At 37.0% G+C, this 18623-nt stretch overlaps 2 protein-coding genes across 2 annotated transcripts in view; one reads left to right on the top strand and one right to left on the bottom strand.

The window, feature by feature from the left end:
• XPOT (exportin for tRNA) overlaps positions 1-18623 on the bottom strand; it is a 146654-nt gene that overhangs the window by 71164 nt on the left and 56867 nt on the right. The gene's annotated exons all lie outside the window — the stretch shown is intronic.
• Positions 1-18623, top strand: part of LOC309608719 (uncharacterized protein C12orf56) — a gene marked incomplete at its 5' end in the record, with an annotated part of 77351 nt that overhangs the window by 26614 nt on the left and 32114 nt on the right. Inside the window, 3 exon segments of the mRNA XM_082349145.1 lie at positions 5856-6264; positions 9836-9909; positions 18034-18178. Of these exon segments, the coding sequence (XP_082205271.1) occupies positions 5856-6264; positions 9836-9909; positions 18034-18178 (628 nt within the window).

Here is an 18623-nt window from a genome sequence, read left to right as displayed (position 1 = left end):
GAAAACAGACTGGTGATGATCTCTGATAATGAGATCCAGCACTTTGGTTCCTCTATCTTTAGTACAGCTCTTCATTAGCGGACAGTTCCATGTAGTCATGCATTTTACAGGAGAAAACCCAAGCGGATATTTAACCAAAATGTTCTTTAAGGAAAAGTTTATTGTGACCTACTTAAGAATCCCCTAAAGCTGGGGGAAAAAAGACTGCCTATGGCTTGCACATATAAAAAAAAAAAAAAAAAATACAGATCAATAGAACATTTTTACAGTGCTGGCACAGAGTAAGATTTATGTAAATTTAATTGCATTCACCTTGAATAATCCAAAGGAGAAGAGTGAAAATGCTTAGCCCTCAGTCCAGATCTGCTAAGCTCATACCCACCAGGGTGGATTTCAATCTGAGTTCACATCTATTTATAGCCTCTACTGATATTTAGCTAATGAAAACCTAAAAGCAGATTTTCTAACCGTAGTGCATGGCAAGTAGTGGGATGAACTTCTGGAGAAACCGATCTGTTTAATAAACAGAATTAGAGCTGACCACCTTGGCATCCTTATGAAATGAGAATGTATTGCATTTAATTGTATATCATTAGCAAAATAGAAGGGAAAAAAAACAACCAAGAAGGTGAACCTTATATTTTTCTCTAAGAAGAAGCATTTCTTGGCAGAAAGTAGAAAAAGGGAGCTGTTTTATTCTTCTCTGCATAGTAGATAAAAACATGAAGGCTCTGTAGCCACACTGGCTGACTTCAAATCTGGACTCTACCTTGGACTATTTAACCTTCCCAGGCTTCACTCCTCATGGGTAGGATGGGGCTCACAATGGTACATATCCCACAGGGATGATATGTAAAGGGCTAAGTCATGTACAGTTGACCCTTGAACAACACAGGTTTGGACTTTGAGGGTCCACTTATATGCAGATTTTCTTCAATAGATACATACTACAGTCCTACACAATCCTTGGATATGGAACCTTGGATACAGAGGGGTGAACTGTAAAGTGTTATATGCTGATTTTCAACTGTGCAGAGGATCAGTACCCCTAACCCCACATTGTTCAAGGGTCAACTGTACATGTAAAGTGCTTAAACTGTGTGTGGCACTTAGTGAGTCCCTATTAAACTTAGCTCTTTTGTTTTTGCAAAGTCAGTCACTGAGCAATAATCTATTCAGCATCCTCAGAATACTTGATCAAGCCTTGAAACAGAATAACTTTTGTTTTCTCTTCTCACAAATAAATACTACAGTATGTAAAAAATAAAAATGCTATTGTGCAATAATTTGGCACGAGGCACCATCTATATTAATTTCCTAAGGATTTCTTACGCAATAGGTTGCTGTACTTCTATTAGAGGACCAAGTCCTGTGTTTATGTAAATATACTATGTGTGTAAGTATATGAATTCAGAATGTTTAGAAACTCAAGAGAAGGATTCAAGGCCTCCAATAGCTGTTCTTATAATAAGCCCTTATTTCTTGATATTTCTCAAAATTGACACTGCAATTATTAAATAGATATATTCACTTGCACACAGTTAGATCATAGTTTATAATTATTAACAAATATTCATTGATCAGTTACAGATTTATAAAAATACAAAAAATATTGAGGGTTGGGGTAGAAATCAATATTCATTTTTCTCCCCCTTACTCTCTTCCATCCTGTTTGAAAAATTTCCTGGGACATATACTCAGGAGCAGAATTGCTTTGTACATTCTACTAATGTACATTATACTAATCTTCTTATTGGTTTTAGAGATTAAAAATACCTCATCCCATATTGTCAACTACCTATTAGCTTATTCTATGTGGTGTTTTCTACGAGTAGAATTTTAATTTTGATGTAATAAAATTAATTAAGGTTTAAATTCTGGTCGAGGTGGAGTAAGCACACTTTGCCCTACCTCTCCTCTAAATGGAAGTAAAAATCCTGAACAGAATGCACACAGCAGTTGATTGTCTGATTTAAAAAAAAAAACATTCTACATAGAATTTAAATAAGACCCAGAGTCAACAACAGCTATAACCTAAAATCTGTTTTAGCTGAGTCACATGTATTTGATGTATATTGCCATTCAGTTCTAAATATCTCTTAATTTCCTTTATCAATTACAGCAGTTTGATTATGATATGTCTGGTGTGGAATTATTTGAGTTTATCTTATTTGGGATTCACTCAGTTTCTTGAATCTATAAGTTTACGTCTTTTGCTTAATTTGGAGAGTTTTCAACCATTATTCCTTCAAATATTTTTTCTGGACCACTCTTTTTCTTCTCCTTCTGGGACTCTGAAGACATGAATATTAGATCTTTGTCATATTGTCACACAGTCCCTTGAGAATGTGTTCATTTTTTTCTTCAATCTCTATTCTCTCTGGATTGTTCAAATTGGATAATTTCTATTCCTCTATCTTCAAAATTCAATGACTCTTTTCTCTGTCATCTCTACTCTGCTTATTGAGTCCATTCAGAGAATTTAAAAATTTTTAGTTATTGTAGTGTATTTTTTCCTCCTAAGATTTCCATTTGGTTCCTTTTTATATTTGCTATTTCTCTGCTGAGACTTTCTATCTTTCCATTTGTTTCAAAGGGGTTCACTCTCATTTATTGGAACATGGTTATGATGGTTACCTTAAAGCTTTTGTCTGATAATTCCAACATCTTTGTCATCTCAAGATTGATATCTGTTAATTTTCTTTTTCCTCATAAGATATTGAGATTTTCCTGGCTTTTCAAATGTCAAGTAATTTTGGATTGCATCTGGGACATTTTGAATATTATGTGACTCTGGGTCACATGAAGAGTTTGGTACTGGTCTCTGCCAGCCTCTTGATTACACTTAAATATCTGAGAATTATTTTCTAGCTTTGAATTATTTTACACATAGAATTGCTTATATTTCACCAATTCTGCTTTAGTAGAGTCTTCATGGGGAATTTTTTATTCAGGAGAGCTCAAATTCTACATCTTGAGATCTAGGTCTATATAATTTTTTTTTATGGAAGAATCATTGTTCCTTATTGTTCTGCTTGTTTCTTATATTTTAGCACATTAATCTGACAATTTCGGTCTGATTGGTGTTTTGCTTTCCATGAAAACTAAACTCCCTGTTTTCGTATTCACTTAACTTCTTTCTCATCCTTTTTAAGAGTTTTAAAAATCAATTATTTTTTCTATTCCATTTTAAAACTCTTAAAAAGGATGAGAAAGAAGTTAAGTAAATTTTATTTTATTTTATTTTTTTATTTTATTTTTTTAAATTAATTAATTAATTTATTTATTTATTTTATTTATGGCTGTATTGGGTCTTCGTTTCTGTGCGAGGGCTTTCTCTAGTTGTGGCAAGCGGGGACCACTCTTCATCGCGGTGCACGGGCCTCTCACTGTCGTGGCCTCTCCTATCGCGGAGCACAGGCTCCAGACGCGCAGGCTCAGTAGTTGTGGCTCATGGGCCCAGCTGCTCCGTGGCATGTGGGATCTTCCCAGACCAGGGCTCGAACCCGTGTCCCCTGCATTGGCAGGCAGATTCTCAACCACTGCGCCACCAGGGAAGCCCAAGTAAATTTTATTTACCATTTTTCTTCATTTCTTGATAGAGTCAATATGCTAGTATATATGTACTTTGCATTCTTAGCTGACTTTGCATCTAACAGATTTTTCTGAAGCTGTTTAATGTTGCCTGCTGCTTTTTGGACTCTGGCTTTTAACCTGACAGTTTCACCCTCAAGGAGTTTATCTGTGTTTGATGCAGAGGGAGAAAGGAGAAAAACGATTTGTGCATACTTTTGATCCTGGAGTTCTCTTTCCCAGTTCTCCCACTGCTTTCTCCTTTGCGGCGGCTCTCCCTAGAGATACATAATCAGCTCATTAGAAAAACACTTGACTTTCAGCAACTTAGTTGAGTAAATTTGAAGTTGACACATGTTGAAACTCAAGGTTGTAGAACTCTTGCTTAGTAATGAACTACTTTTTAATCAGACTACTAAAAGTGGGTATTATTGAATTTCATGTGAAAAATACAGTTTAGCTTTATGAGTTGGCTTGCTTCACTGGTGAAGCTATAATGTCCATGACATTTTAATTTATGCTGTCAAAAAGGTAATCCTTTTTAGAAACTCTTTTAGCTCTTTAAAATAATAAATTTTTCATACAACTGAGTAAATAACAGTCACTTCAAGTGTGCCTTTCTGTAACTACCTGAAATCATTTTGCTGACCTTTCACATGAAACATATGTTGTGCCTAAAATGAACATTTTAACATAATTTCATAACATTACCTAACATAATCTGTGCACTGGTTATTTAACTCTCTTAATTTCCATAAAGAAAATTTTAGAAAATATCATCTACAAGAATAAAGAAAAGCTATCACTTTCAAGAGGATTGGAGTACGTATCATCCATTTCTAGGCTACACATATTCATTGACCTGAAAATCCTATGTGAGCATCTTATATTCTTAGATACTTTGATATCACTGTTACATAATACTAGAATCCTATGAAGAAACAGGGCAAGGTAAGATAATCAGTAAGTGGCATTCAGAGATTATGGGTCATATACATTAATTTGTTTAGCTGTGTGTTTAAAACCTGGCCATGTCATGTGCCACTCCCCAGGGCAAGAAGAGTGCAGGAAGGAGGGGGTGCTCGTATACTCTCTTTCCTGATCATGCTCTGGGACCACAATGCCAGTGTGCACATCCTTAAGCCTGAGGGTTTGGCAAGGATGGCTGTTTAAGGGGGATGGAACTTGGATAAGTGAACTGAGGTGAGCACTTTTGTATGCGTGTGTGTGTGCATGCATGCGTGTACACGTATGTAAGGTCAGTGGAAGAGGGAGCTGAGGGCTGGAACTCAGCACAGTTCATAGCATTGTACAGATGATGAATGAATTTTATACCTGTTTAAAGTTAAGAACTAATAAAAAAAAAGTGGTTTCCCACTTTCATGGAGGTTCCAGTCTCATAAGGAAGATAAGATATCTTAATGTAAAATGATAAACCAGCAACTCAAGGCAATATAGGATAATATTAATACCAGCACCTACTGAGTGTTTCCAGTGTTAAAAAACACTGCATGTATTTTCTTACTTAATCCTCACACAAACTCAATGAGATTGGTTCTATTATTGTTCCTATTTTAAAATTAGGAAATTGAGGCTTAGGTCAATCAAAGTCACATAACCACTGAGTGGCAGAGCCTGGTTTAGAACTTAGATCTCATACTCTGCAACTTCTTAGCCTCCACCACTTGCTTCCTGTGTTGCAGAGAAAAGAAATGAGTCATGGTGAGCTGGAGAGAACAGAGAAGGTAAAAGATGGGACCCAGGATTGGTTCTGAAAAAAGTGCTGATGCTATTGGGATGATACTGGAAAAATCAGAGAGTGTTAGCAAAATATGAATCAAAGAGAACACCATTTTACAAAAATCTCTCTTCATCTCTCCATATGAATAGTCCTTTTTTCTTTATAGGATCCATTAGAAATGCACGATGAAAGAACAATCAAGTTTCAAAACTACAATGAAAAGTCCTTTCACTGGGAATGTTGGGCTCTGTGAAGGACAGGCATAATGCTTTAGATATAAAAAATTCTTCTTTAAATGACATAGCATAGAGTTTTATTTCTGAAAGCAGGAGAGTATACTGAAGAATTGTGCCATACCTCCTCTAGGTCAATGGTCAACGGCAGGTGAAAGTAAATCACTCCTTTCTCTTACAAGCATTTCTTTTATGTGAAGACTTTTACTTTCAGACTCTTAAACTGCTGCAATGGGGCTACTGGGTTCTCTTTGTCTCTTACTGTTAAATTCTGAATATTATGTTTAACTCTAAATTCTACCTGACAGGTACCACCAAGAGAGCAGCACACCATCCAAGGACTCAACTCTTGGCCCTCCTTCAGACCTCAAGAAGCTGTCCCTTCATGGCCAAAGTGCCTGTCGACCCTTACCTACCCCCTCCAGGAGGAGCTGTCAGCCCACATCAGCCACTAGCAAGGCTATCGGTGTGCCATTTTGCACCACAAACACAAAAGAACCCCAGGGACTTTCAGATCACAAAGACTCTCTAAGTGAAATCCCTTTCAAGGGCAATGGGAACGGAAATGAGTTTTACTTAGGAAATTCCTCCCTGGCCTCCCCTTTACAGAGTAACCCAAACCTAGAGAAAAAGGAGTCAGAACTTCATTTGTACATTATTTCCACAACTTCATCAATATTTCTGCACTTAAAAAGTTCATGGAACAATTATGTTATAGTAAGTGTGCTCCTAAGTTAACCTTGACTTGAGTATTGTTTTTTAGGGTAGGCTTCCCTGCTCTTCCTCCCCATTTTGGAAGTTTAACCTTGGAATTTAGTAATATTGTGTAAGACATAATGCACTGGACCATTAAGGATATGATTTTATCAGGCTATTGCAATAGGGAAAATGCTCATTAATGAGACATGTCTTCAAGAAAAGGAGATGGACCTGAGGTTTTACAGAGGCAGGTAATAAACAAGGGAGTTAGCAGTGAGTCTCATGGGAATCAATGAGGAAGGTTGGAGACAGGTCTTATCCTGGAATATCTGTGAGCAGGGTGGTCTTTTGCAGTTAGCTGGGGTGATTTCTCAACCATTCTGCTTTCAGAGAGCAGGGAGCTCAGATAAAGTTCAACATTATCAATATGTTTCTGTATTTCTTAGCTGTGCTATTGAAAGTAGGTTAGTGGGAGTTTTTGACTTGAAAAAAAAATGCACAACATGAAATTTGTGAGTTAAATTTTATTTGGGCAAAATGATGACTATAGCCCGGGAGACAGCATCTCAGATAGCTCTGAGAAACTGCTCCAAACAGGTAGGGGGGAAGGTCAGTATCTATGTGATTTTGGTGAAAGGGGAGTACATGCAATCAAGCACATATTTTTTGCAGAAGGTTTCTGCTAGTCTTGTGAAGGTTACTGCTAGTCACGAGGAACAGACGTCATGAAGGATTTTAGTAGTGCTTTTCTAGATATGAGGAGATACAAGAACTGGGCTCATAAAACTGGCTCCTGAAAATATCTAACTATCTGAAGACCGGTTCTGCCAGTTTTTCCCAGACCACAGCATGCCTCATTTCCGCTCTCCACCCTGAACTCCTTTCAGGGGGTGTTGAAAAGTTAGCAGCTGCAGCAGCACATGACTTAATCCTTGTAGAGGCAGATGGCAAGTGCCAGTGGCAAGTGCCAATTTGTAGTTGACAGACTCATTGTCATAAGATCAGATAATTTTATAGAGATCACCTGGTCTATGTCCCTTATTTTATAAATGAGGAGACTGAAGCACAAAAATTCTAAGTGACTTACTCAACATTATATAATAACTGTAGGGGCAGAGTCAGAACTCCCATTTAGGGATCTTCTTATAACACCAGGATCAGTTTTAAAATAAGTAATTTATTAAAAGAATAGTATGACCCTTTTTACTTATCTTCAGTGATACATAATTTTTATTATTGATCTTCCAACATAATAATATGAAGATGTATGAAAGACTCTTTTCACTCAGAAGAAGCTAGGAAGGAGGGGGTTTTATAAGTGGACAAAAATTGTGAAAGATTGCAAGACAACTCTCATTTTTTTCTCATAGCACAGTTCAGAATGTTATTGTTTGAATTAACTGTTAAATGTTTAAAATTCCTCTCTAAAATTTTAAACCGCTTTCTCCAAATTAAGAACGTAAGTGAATCACAAATAGAGGGAAAATCCTGATCTATTAAAAGAAGGCTTCATATGTTCTAATAGAAAAACCACAATTTAATTGACTTCTAAAAATCTACCTAAATATTTCAAAATAACTGTTTAACTAACTCCCAGTTTTAAGTACTACTTTTAAATTCTGCAGCAAAGGCATGGTTGGGGTAAGTCAGATAGGCCAACTCATAGCCCTTCTGACACTATAAGCAATAACAAATAACTAACATGTAGTGTTATTATTGGTAGGAACTGTTCTGATGCTTTCTGAATATTAACTCATTTAATCTGTACAACAGTCCTACGAGGTAGGACTGTTAGTCTCATCTCATAGATGAGGAAATTGAGGCACAGGGAAATTAAATGATACATTCAAGGTTGTACAACTAATATAGAGTTGGGATTTGAACCCAGACAGTCTGATTTTTTTTTTTTTCTATGACCACTGAAATAATGTGGATGGAGGGGGGTTATCTTTATGAGTTGTCAGATATTATCATTGAAAACAATGTTCTGGGAATTCCCTGGCGGTCCAGCAGTTAAGACTTCGTGCTTCCACTGCAGGGGGTGTGGGTTCTATCCCTGGTCGGGGAACTAACTACATCCTTCATTGAAGGATGAAAAATGAGTAAGCAAATATTTCATATATAAATGATGAATCTATCAGGTTAGCATTCATTCTAGTGAGAATAAGATATTAACTTAATATAAACATTTTAAAAGTTGTGACTTTTTTGTGACATTGTTGAAGTCTTTCATTAGGTTGGTCACCTTTGGTTAGTCCTGGCTATCTTCATAAGTTTTAGGAAATGGACAAAAATAATCTCCTAAATCTGTCAGAATTATCTTGGGTAATTGCTCTCTTGTGCCTTGAGATTTCTTTCATGTTGAGGTATGAATAAATGTTTCTGGGAAAAGGAATTAGACATCTTAACTCTCTGTATACTTTCAGATAAAATTAATCTAAACCATCCAGTTAGAAATTAGCACTCATTCTGATTTTAAAGGTTTCCAAAGAGTTGTCCTTGTCAGTAACCCATTTTATCTGTAACTTTCACCAAAAGTAATTACATCTGCATTGTTTAGCATCTCAAATTCTACAAAGACAAAATATGGCAATTCTTTGCCCTTCATATGTTGTGGAATAACTGCTAGAAAGCTAAATAACGAATATCCTCAAATTAAAATTCTAGATTTAAGGCAGGCATAAACATTTGGAGAGGGAAAAAAAAGGCAGCTTTCTTTTTTAAACATAGAGCAATGACAAAAATAGTAAGAAAAAGTACATAATTCCCCCCTACACACCCACCCACCACCCTACTCTGTTATTAAGGAATAAGACAGGAGTTGTTTGGAGTTGTAAATCAGCAACATTTCAGAAATTCCTTCTGACCTGTCTGTTAAGCCTCAACATAAATAAAAAATTATTTAGAGAACTTTCTGAACACTACATGCCAATTTGTTTCAAGACCCAGTATGAGTGGGAAATGGCAGCACTAAAGATTTAAGGAAAAAATAACCCCATTAATGGGGGAATAGTTAACAAAATTATTGTATATCTCGGCTATGTAATACTGGGTAATCTTTATTAAAAAGACTGAAGTAAATCTATATACATAGACATGAAAAACTGTCCACCATATATTAAGTGAAAAAAATCCAGATTAATATGTGATATGATGTAGCTAGTATTAAATACATCTTATAAAAATATATCATCTAACATGTAAATATTATAAATGTATATGTTATAATTAACATGTTTTTATATGCCTGAAAGAATATAAACCAAACCAACAATAGTAAGGTGTTTTGAATACTGAGACAGAAGGGGTAGGGAGAGATAGGGAACTTTTATCATTTACTTTTCATTTCTGTACTGTTTGATTTTGATAGATTATTCTATTTTATAATGAACAAATGCTATGTTTAAAACTTAAAAAAAACTATATAAGGAAAAAATTCCCTGTAGTATTATCAAATACTGGAATGAGTTACAAATCATGTACTGTAGAAGGGATTAAAGAATAGATATATGACATTGACTAAAAGTAGTGGGAATTGATTTTCAGTAAACAAAAATTCTAACTATTCCCACTTTTTTTCCTCTTTCAGAAAGCTACTCTTTTACAAGATCCCCTATATGTTAGCGAGCTCAGTCCCGCTACTGGAAGTCAAAAGCCATATAGGTAAGGAGTGATGACAGGACAGAGTTGCATGGGGGGGGGGGGGGGTTCGCCATCTTTGCCTCTCCTAACTCTACGTGATGCTGGCCATCACATTTATATCTACATCTCTTCTCGCCCTGAATTGCAAAGACAATTACCCACTGGATATCACTCCTTGTATGTTTCACAGGAGCCATAACGTCAGCATATTCAAAACAGAACTCAGCCTCTTCCTTCCGTGACCTGACCTTCCATCTGTGTTTCCTAAACAGGGCATGATGTCATTATCTCTAGACAGCCTAAGCCAGAGTCCTGGATCCCGAGATCCCCATCCCCTAATCCAGTCATCACCACATGATTTACTGTACTTATTGAATATATCTGGATAACACCCACTTGTTTCTACTGCCACATGCTCAGACCCAATTATCTGTTCTGGGCTCTGACAGTATTTTCCTGGCTGGCCTCTGCCTTCACCCTTGCCCCTCTAGACCATTCTTCAATACAACAGAGGAATCTTTCAGAAGCACAAATCTGATCGTGTAACTCCTCCCTTAAAGCCTTTCCATAGCTCCCCATTGCCCTTAGAAGGTCTACACGCTATAACAGCTTTTTACAAATCTTCCAGATGTCTCTTTATTTTTCTATTGTGTCCTCCACACTCCTGCCCTAAGCTCCTGATCCAAATGAACTCATAGCTCTCAAAAAGCTCCCTGTTAATCTGGGCCCTAACATGATGGCCTCCATTCTAGAACCCTACTCTCTTCTCTTCTTCCCCTTCATAGAAACTTCAACTCCTCAAGTCTTAGCTCACTATCCCTTTGTCTAAAAATCATTTCTCAAGACTAAGTTAAGAGGGCCCCTCCATAACGTCCTGTGATTACATATCTGTAGCACTGTCCACTCTGTATTATGGATTGCTTGTTTATGTGCTGCCTTGTTATGCAATATGCTCCTTAAGGGCAGGGACTGTTCCTTGGTCACTGGCACATAGTAGGCTGCCAATAAGCCTTTGTACAATGAATGAATGAATGAATGAATGAATGAAATAAGATAGAGGCTGGGACCTTATATGCAAGGCAAAGGAGTTTGGATTTTATCCCTACTTCATAGTTCTATTATGTTCTTATCATAGTCAGCCTTACATTGAAGTAGTTACTTGTGATGTGACTATTACTTCCAATAGATTGTGAGCCCCTGGAAGGCAAGGAGTATGTCTTATTAATTTTCTTATTTTCTTACTTAAAACAGTGCTTTGTACATAGAGAGCACTCTGTCAATTGATGGTGTCAATAATTTTGATATTAAGTAAGTCATGAGCGACTTTTGAGAGGTTTACGATAGTGACGTATATTGGGGGTGATGTAAGTGAACTAAGGGAAAGTTTAATTTTAAAAGATACAATTCATTCCCCATTAAAGGGAACCAAAGTTCCTTGGAAGAATGACTGATTCTAGGTCTGGGGTAGGAAATATACAAATGAGTCTGAAACAGCTTATGGCAAAATGCAAAGAGTAACAAGGCCCAAACTAAAGGACACAGGAGCCCACATGAAGGGCCTCCTGATAGCCAAAGATGGAACAAATCAAGAATCAGAAAAAATAATGAATGAGATGGTTAAAACATAACGAATACATAAAAATTCCAAAGTGTATAATGATGCATCAGAGAGAGGAAGTCCTCCCTCCTACCTTCCCCCACCTGGTTAAGAAATAAAAATGTACTGAACTCCATTAGAAGTAAATAGGGCACTAATTCATTTTTCTGCAAATCAGCAAACAAATGGAAAGAATTAAGCATTTATCCTGCCTTTCCTGCATAAACTGTAATTAGTTCAGGGTAACCAAGTAGCCCAAGTTGATGACAGCAAATTCCATTTTACAGAATTCCAGCTAATGAATGTGGAAGGTTTAACAGAATTAGAAAGTTACCATTTTTTAACCTATGATGAAATAATAGATTCATGCAAAGATCCTCAGTGGATGGAACCAGCAGACAGAAAGGTGAAGTGGAATTTCAAAATGGAGGGCTCACGTAAATAACTAAACCCACTGATCAGTCTTAGAATCACTTAAGTGGGATGCTATAATGAGGCACTTAAAATTTTTGTGCCTCATTATTTGATGTAACATGAAACACATAGCACCACCTATGACATATCTTTGTTCAAACAATTAAACTGGAATCTGACTTAAAAGTGTGGGTGTGTCAGCCTTGAGAAGGAATGAAATTCTGATACATGTAAGAACATGGATGAGCCTTGAAGAAATTATGCTAAGTTAAATAAGCCAGTAGTAAAAGGACAAATATTATATGGTTCCACTTATACGAGGCACCTAGAATAGGCAAATTCACAGAAACAGAAAGCAGAATATAGGTTACCAGGAGCCATGGAGAGAGAGGAATGGAGACTTATTGTTTAATGGATGCAGAGTTTCTGTTTGGGAAGATGAAAAAGTCCTGGAAATGGATAGTAGTGATGACTGCACAACATTGTGAATGCACTTAATGCCGCTGAATTGTATACCTGAAAATGGTTAAAATGGTAAATTTTAGGTTATGTATATTTTATCTCAAAATTTTAAAAGGTGTGTGTGTGTGTGTGTGTGTGTGTGTGTGTGTGTAAGGGAATAGATAAAACAAGACTGGCAAAATGTTGAAAATTACTGAAGCTAAGTGATGGGTATGTGAGGGTTTCTTATAAGACTTTCTCCATTTTTGTGTATGTTTGAAAATTTCTGTAGTAAAAGTTTTTAAAAGACCTAAGAAACATAGCAAGCAAATATAACAATTATCTTATTTAGATCTTGGTTTTAATGAACCAAATATAAAAAGACATTTTTAAGACAAGAGAGAACATTTGAATATGGACTGGGTATTAGACAATACCATAGAATTATTGATAGGTTTGTTGGTGTGATAATGATGATTTTGCAAGGAAATGTTCCAGTTATTTCGAGATATGTTCTGAGGTATGTAGGGGTTAAATAACATAATGTTTGGGATTTCCTTTTTTAAAATTAATTAATTAATTTGGCTGCGCCGGGTCTTAGTTGCGGCACTTGGGATCTTCGTTGCAGCACGCAGGCTCTAGTTCCCCAACTAGGGATGGAACCCAGGCTCCCTGCATTGGGAGTGTGGAGTCTTAACCACTAGACCACCAGGGAAGCCCTGGGATTTCTTTTTTTTTTCTTTCTGTTTTTTAAATTTATTTTATTTTTGGCTGCGTTGGGTCTTCGTTGATGCGTGCAGGCTTTCTCTAGATGCGGTGAGCAGGGGCTACTCTTTGTTGCGATGCACGAGCTTCTCACTGCAGTGGCTTCTCTTGTTGCGGAGCACAGGCTCTAGGTGCACAGGCTTCAGTAGTTGTGGCTCGCGGGTTCTAGAGCGCAGGCTCAGTAGTTTTGGTGCACAGGCTTAGTTGCTCTGCGGCATGTGGGATCTTCCCGGACCAGGGCTCGAACCTGTGTCTCCTGCATTGGCAGGCGGATTCTTAACCACTGCACCACCAGGGAAGCCCAGTCCCGGGATTTCTTTTTTTAAAAGATGATTATACAGATAGCTTAGAATTTCTACGTGTTTTCTTATGTTTATTCTAAAAAAAAAAGTATCAGTTTTAATTTTGGTACTATATTATGTAAAGTGATTTTAAAGCTAATTGTATAATAAACACAGACTCTTACTTTGTGTGGCTTGAAATTTATCCCTGAAGGCAAGGACAGTTCTGCCACTATCTTGACTCAGGAAAAGCATTTTTCTTGTAAAGTTAATTTCTGAAGGCGACATATTTAAAGTGTAGTAATTTAATGCACCATGAAGGATGCAAATATATGCACAAGATACATAGGAAATAGTCTGTGCCTACAAGGAACCTTCAGTTTAAAAGAAGTAAATATTCTTTGGGTTTTCAAATTAGATTTTGTCACAGTTGTGAGTTCTGTAATTTGACCATTGAGAACATATACACAGCACTTCTGAGATAATGTATGAAAAACCGTACCAGCTGTAAAGCATTATTCAAATGTAAGGTACTACTGATATTAAATGTCTGGAAAAATGAAAAAAAATAGGAAAAATAGAGGTTATCATTAAATCAGTAATCCTCCTGCTACATTATTTGGGTGAATTTATGTTTTCTAGCTCATGAAAATACAGAATATCTGTTAACATTAATGTAAAATTTCCTCTTATTCCTAAGTTGAATAATGGAGTCTTCTGGCCTAGACTTTTTCTTATTTAAATTAGTCAAAGAAAGTTTGTCATCTGTGTAAAAGCAAATATTCTCTGAATGTTCAGAGGAACTGTGATTACCCATAACTTCTCTGTAGAAATATAGGCTACTGAATCTAACTTGAATTTATGAGGTATATGAGACCTCAATTTATATATTAATTGATTTTTAGTATGAAGAGATTAGTGTGCTTTTTCTTATGAAATTTGTTTTGGCCTTTTTAAAAAATATATAGTTTGATATAATCTATTATCATAGGTGCCAAAAGATAAAAACAGTTCCTTTCTACATGGATCTTAGCAAACTGCTGACTCCTAACGGAAAAAACTGGAAAATCAATTTCAAAATAATTGTGCTGATATTGTATTTTTTCTGGGCTTTTGCTTTTCTAAGCTCATTTCTCTGTGAAAACTACATTTCTGCTGTTTTTTGGAATTCTCAGAGAATAGAAGGATTTTATGGTTTTGGTTTTTTTTTTTTAACATCTTTATTGGAGTATGATTGCTCCACAATGGTGTGTTAGTTTCTGCTGTACAACAAAGTGAATCAGCTATGCATATACATATATTCCCATTTCTCCTCCCTCTTGCGTCTCCCTTCCACCCTCCCTATCCCACCCCTCTAGGTGGTCACAAAGCACCGAGCTGATCTCCCTGTGCTATGCAGCTGCTTCCCACTAACTATATATTTTACATTTGGTAGTATATATATGTCCATGCCACCCTCTTACTTCGTCCCAGCTTACCCTTCCCCCTCCCCTATGGTTATTTTTTAAATGAAATGTGGCAGTAGTTAGAAATGGATGTATAGGGAAGCAAGATCTCAAAGCTTATTCCTCTGTTATTTAGATAACATTTATTAAACACTTACTGTTTGCTAAGCACATGAAGTAACTAAAGTATCAAAACAGCACAATGAGATAGGTACTATCATCATCCTCATCTTACAGATGAGGAAATTGAGGCACAGAAAGACTAAGCAACTTGCCCATGGTAGTCACTCAGAGGAACAGGGGCAGATCTAGGATATTGATCAGCCTGTCTGACACTGCCCCTATGCTCATAATCATGTTCTTCTGCCTCCATGACTGTTATCACTGCATTCTTTCATTTTTTTTAACTCAGGTACAGCTGATTTACAATATTATATGTTTCAGGTGTACAACATAGTGATTCACAATTTTTAATGATTATACTCCATTTATAGTTATTATAAAAATTGGCTATATTCCCTGTGCTGTACAATATATCCTTGTAGCTTATTTATTTTTATTTTTAATATTTATTTATTTATTTATTTTGGCTGCACCGGGTCTTAGTTGAGGCACGTGGGATCTTTTAGTTGCAGCATGCAGACTTCTTAGTCATGGCATGCTGACTCTTAGTTGCGGCATGCGTGCGGGATCTAGTTCCCTGACCAGGGATCGAGCCCAGGCCCCCTGCATTGGGATGTGGAGTCTTACCCACTGGACCACCAGGGAAGTCCCTATTTATTTTATTTTTTATACATTTATTGATTGATTGATTGATTTTTGGCTGCGTTGGGTCTTTGTTGCTGCGCGCGGGCTTTCTCTAGTTGAAGGGGCTACTCTTCATTGCGGTGTGCGGGCTTCTGATTGCGGTGGCTTCTCTTGTTCCGAAGCACGGGCTCCAGGCGCACAGGCTTCAGTAGCTGTGGCACTTGGGCTCAGCAGTTGTGGCTCGCAGGCTCTAGAGCGTAGGCTCAGTAGTTGTGGCGCACGGGCTTAGTTGCTCTGCGGCATGTGGGATCTTCCCAGACCAGCGCTTGAACCCATGTCCTCTGCATTGGCAGGTGGATTCTTAACCACTGCACCACCAGGGAAGTCCCCCTATTTATTTTATATATAGTAGTTTGTACCTCTTAATGCCCTACCTCCAGCTTGCCCCTCTCCCCTTCCCTCTCTTCACTGGTAACCACTAGTTTGTTTTCTAGATCTGTGAGTCTGTTTCTTTTTGGTTATATTCACTAGTTTGTTGTATTTTTTAGATTCCACATATATGTGATATCATACAGTATTTGCCTTTTTCTATCTGACTTATTTCAATTAGCATAATGCCCTTCAAGTCCATCCATGTTGTTACAAATGGCAAAACTTCATTCTTTTTTATGGCTGAGTAGTATTCCATTGTGTATACATACCACACCTTCTTTATCCGTTCATCTGCTGATGGGTACTTAGGTTGCTTACATGTGTTGGCCATTGTAAATAATGCTGCTATGAACATTGGGGTGCATGTCTCTTTTCGAATTACTGTTTTCATTTTTTTCAGATAAGTACCAAGGAGTGGAATTGCTAGGTCATATGGTACTTCTATTTTTAGTTTTTTGAGAAACCTCTATACTGTTTTCCATAGAGGCTGTACCAATTTACAGTCCCACTAACAGTGTACAGAGGTTCCCTTTTTTCCCACATCCTTGCCAACATTTGTTATTTGTGGTCTTTTTGATGGCTAAGACTGAATTCTTAACGATCATCTCCTCCAGTATCTCCACTAGAAAAGAGACTGTTTTTCAGGAAGCTTTAATTTTTGCGTTAATAAGAGAGGTTCATTGATTGCATAGAGGAGAGCATCTTCGATTTTTTTTAAATAAAGGGGGAAGAAGTGGGCAAGAACCAAGATTCCATGTAGCATTACTGGAATAAATGGCTGGTATCAAGATTTGTGGAATAAGTGGTAAAAATATTTTTACTTCAACTCAGAAATTCTAAGACATTTCCATCAACCTACACATGTTCTGTTACTGTTACTTTGCACCCTGCTTATCTGAATCACTGGTTGTGTTAGCTTGGACAGGCTACTTAACCTAACATCCTATAAATGCGATAGTAATTCCCAGCTCAGCCCTCCTAGTGACGCTGAATGAGCTAGTCCATGAAGAGAACCCAGGCCAGACCCTGCCACAGAGTCAGTGCTCAGTTAAGTACAGGTTGTTATTATTGAGCACAGTGGGAGATGGAAACAATATCTAACCTGATAATGTGTTTTCAAGTTGCTGCAAAGCCGAGGGGCCAGGACAAGTACACAAATAACTGCAATGGAGTGAAGTAGGATTAGTGTGGTGTAAGAAGTATGGAAAAAGTGCTATGGGAGAGGGTTCCCCATCATTGGTGGAATTAGGGAAAGCTCTGAGAATAAGATGTTAACTCATTTCAGCTAAGCCAGCTTTTCCTGAAGTGTGGAACGCACATGGGGCAGTAATGGAAGATGACTTCATATGGTATTCTGACATGGCATGAAATAACTTTGAATTCCATGGTAAAAAATGATTCCCTTTTCCAACTCGTCTGACCTCATTGAGAGAACCTCTTGGCTTGGTGCCAGTAGTGGCAGCTCTTGAACACATGCTCATCTGCCTTTTTGTCAAAGGGAGAGCAGGCTTCAGGCTCAAATAGGGAGCATCTACTTAGAATTTTGTTGCTATTTTTACAGTTACCTGCTATTTATAGCAAATGGTACTGGTTTTCCCATGTGAAGTAGTGATACAAAATTTTCTGTATAAAAAAACTTCTCTAAGAAAAAATGAGTTGATTTAAAGAAAAAATACTAAGCAAATAATATTACATATGATTCGTGGGTTATGGTAAATGGTATGTGAACAAACTCTGTGCTGGACTATGAAAGAGGGACAGAAGTTTACCAGGAACAATGAGAGTATTCATGATATGTACAGCTTGAGTAAAGGGGCATGGCAAAAAAGTATGTTTGGAGATTAATAAATAGTTCAATTTGGGAGGAGCAAGTTTCATTACTGATAAGTAACAAAGCTAGAAGTACAAAACTATATTAAAATTCAGTTAGTAACAAAGTTTTACAAACCTAGCAATAATCGTTGATATTCCTCAACTGCTGTCTATCATTTTTTCCATGGAAAGTTTTCTTTTCTTTCTGTAGATCTGAGGAGAAAATTAAGCACTTCAGTCAACTTAAATCTGAACTTTTTCTTAAAGACAATACTTTGAGGAAGATACTTTGTTTAAGTACAGAACTTAAAGTAGCAGCCCCGAAAAACTTCATTCTGAAAAGGCTTTTCTGGAAAGTAGGTGTTTTGTCTTATTTTTAATCTTTAAAGCTTGTTTTACCTGTTTATCAAATGCAGCATATTCAAGGTTAAAGTAAAATATAAATAAATGTTGTATACTGATGCTGCATTTTAAAATGTTGATTAAATTTAATGCAATCATCTTGATGCCTGAAATGTTGTGATGGAATCAGTGTATATGGCGTGTTGGGGCCAGGGAGACAGAAGAGGGGAGAGCAGTAGGGAAAAGATAGTAGCTCACATGGGTTGGGTTAGCAGACACAAAAAAAGAGAGATGGAGGGGAAGCTCCTGGCATGCAAGAAGTATGAGTATAGACAGTGAGATGAGAAAGTATGTTTCAAGAAGTCTTATGTGTATGTTCCCCTACAATAAAAATATAATTAAAAAGTTACTTTTGAATGTAGGATTGTTATTTTTTAAAAGGTGACTCCTGGGAAGTCA

The sequence above is a fragment of the Balaenoptera borealis genome (genome assembly GCF_965194805.1).
Source record: "Balaenoptera borealis genome assembly, chromosome: 13".
NCBI lineage: Eukaryota > Metazoa > Chordata > Mammalia > Artiodactyla > Balaenopteridae > Balaenoptera > Balaenoptera borealis.
Note: the sequence above shows the minus strand (reverse complement) of the source record. Positions and strands in the feature narration are given on the sequence as shown.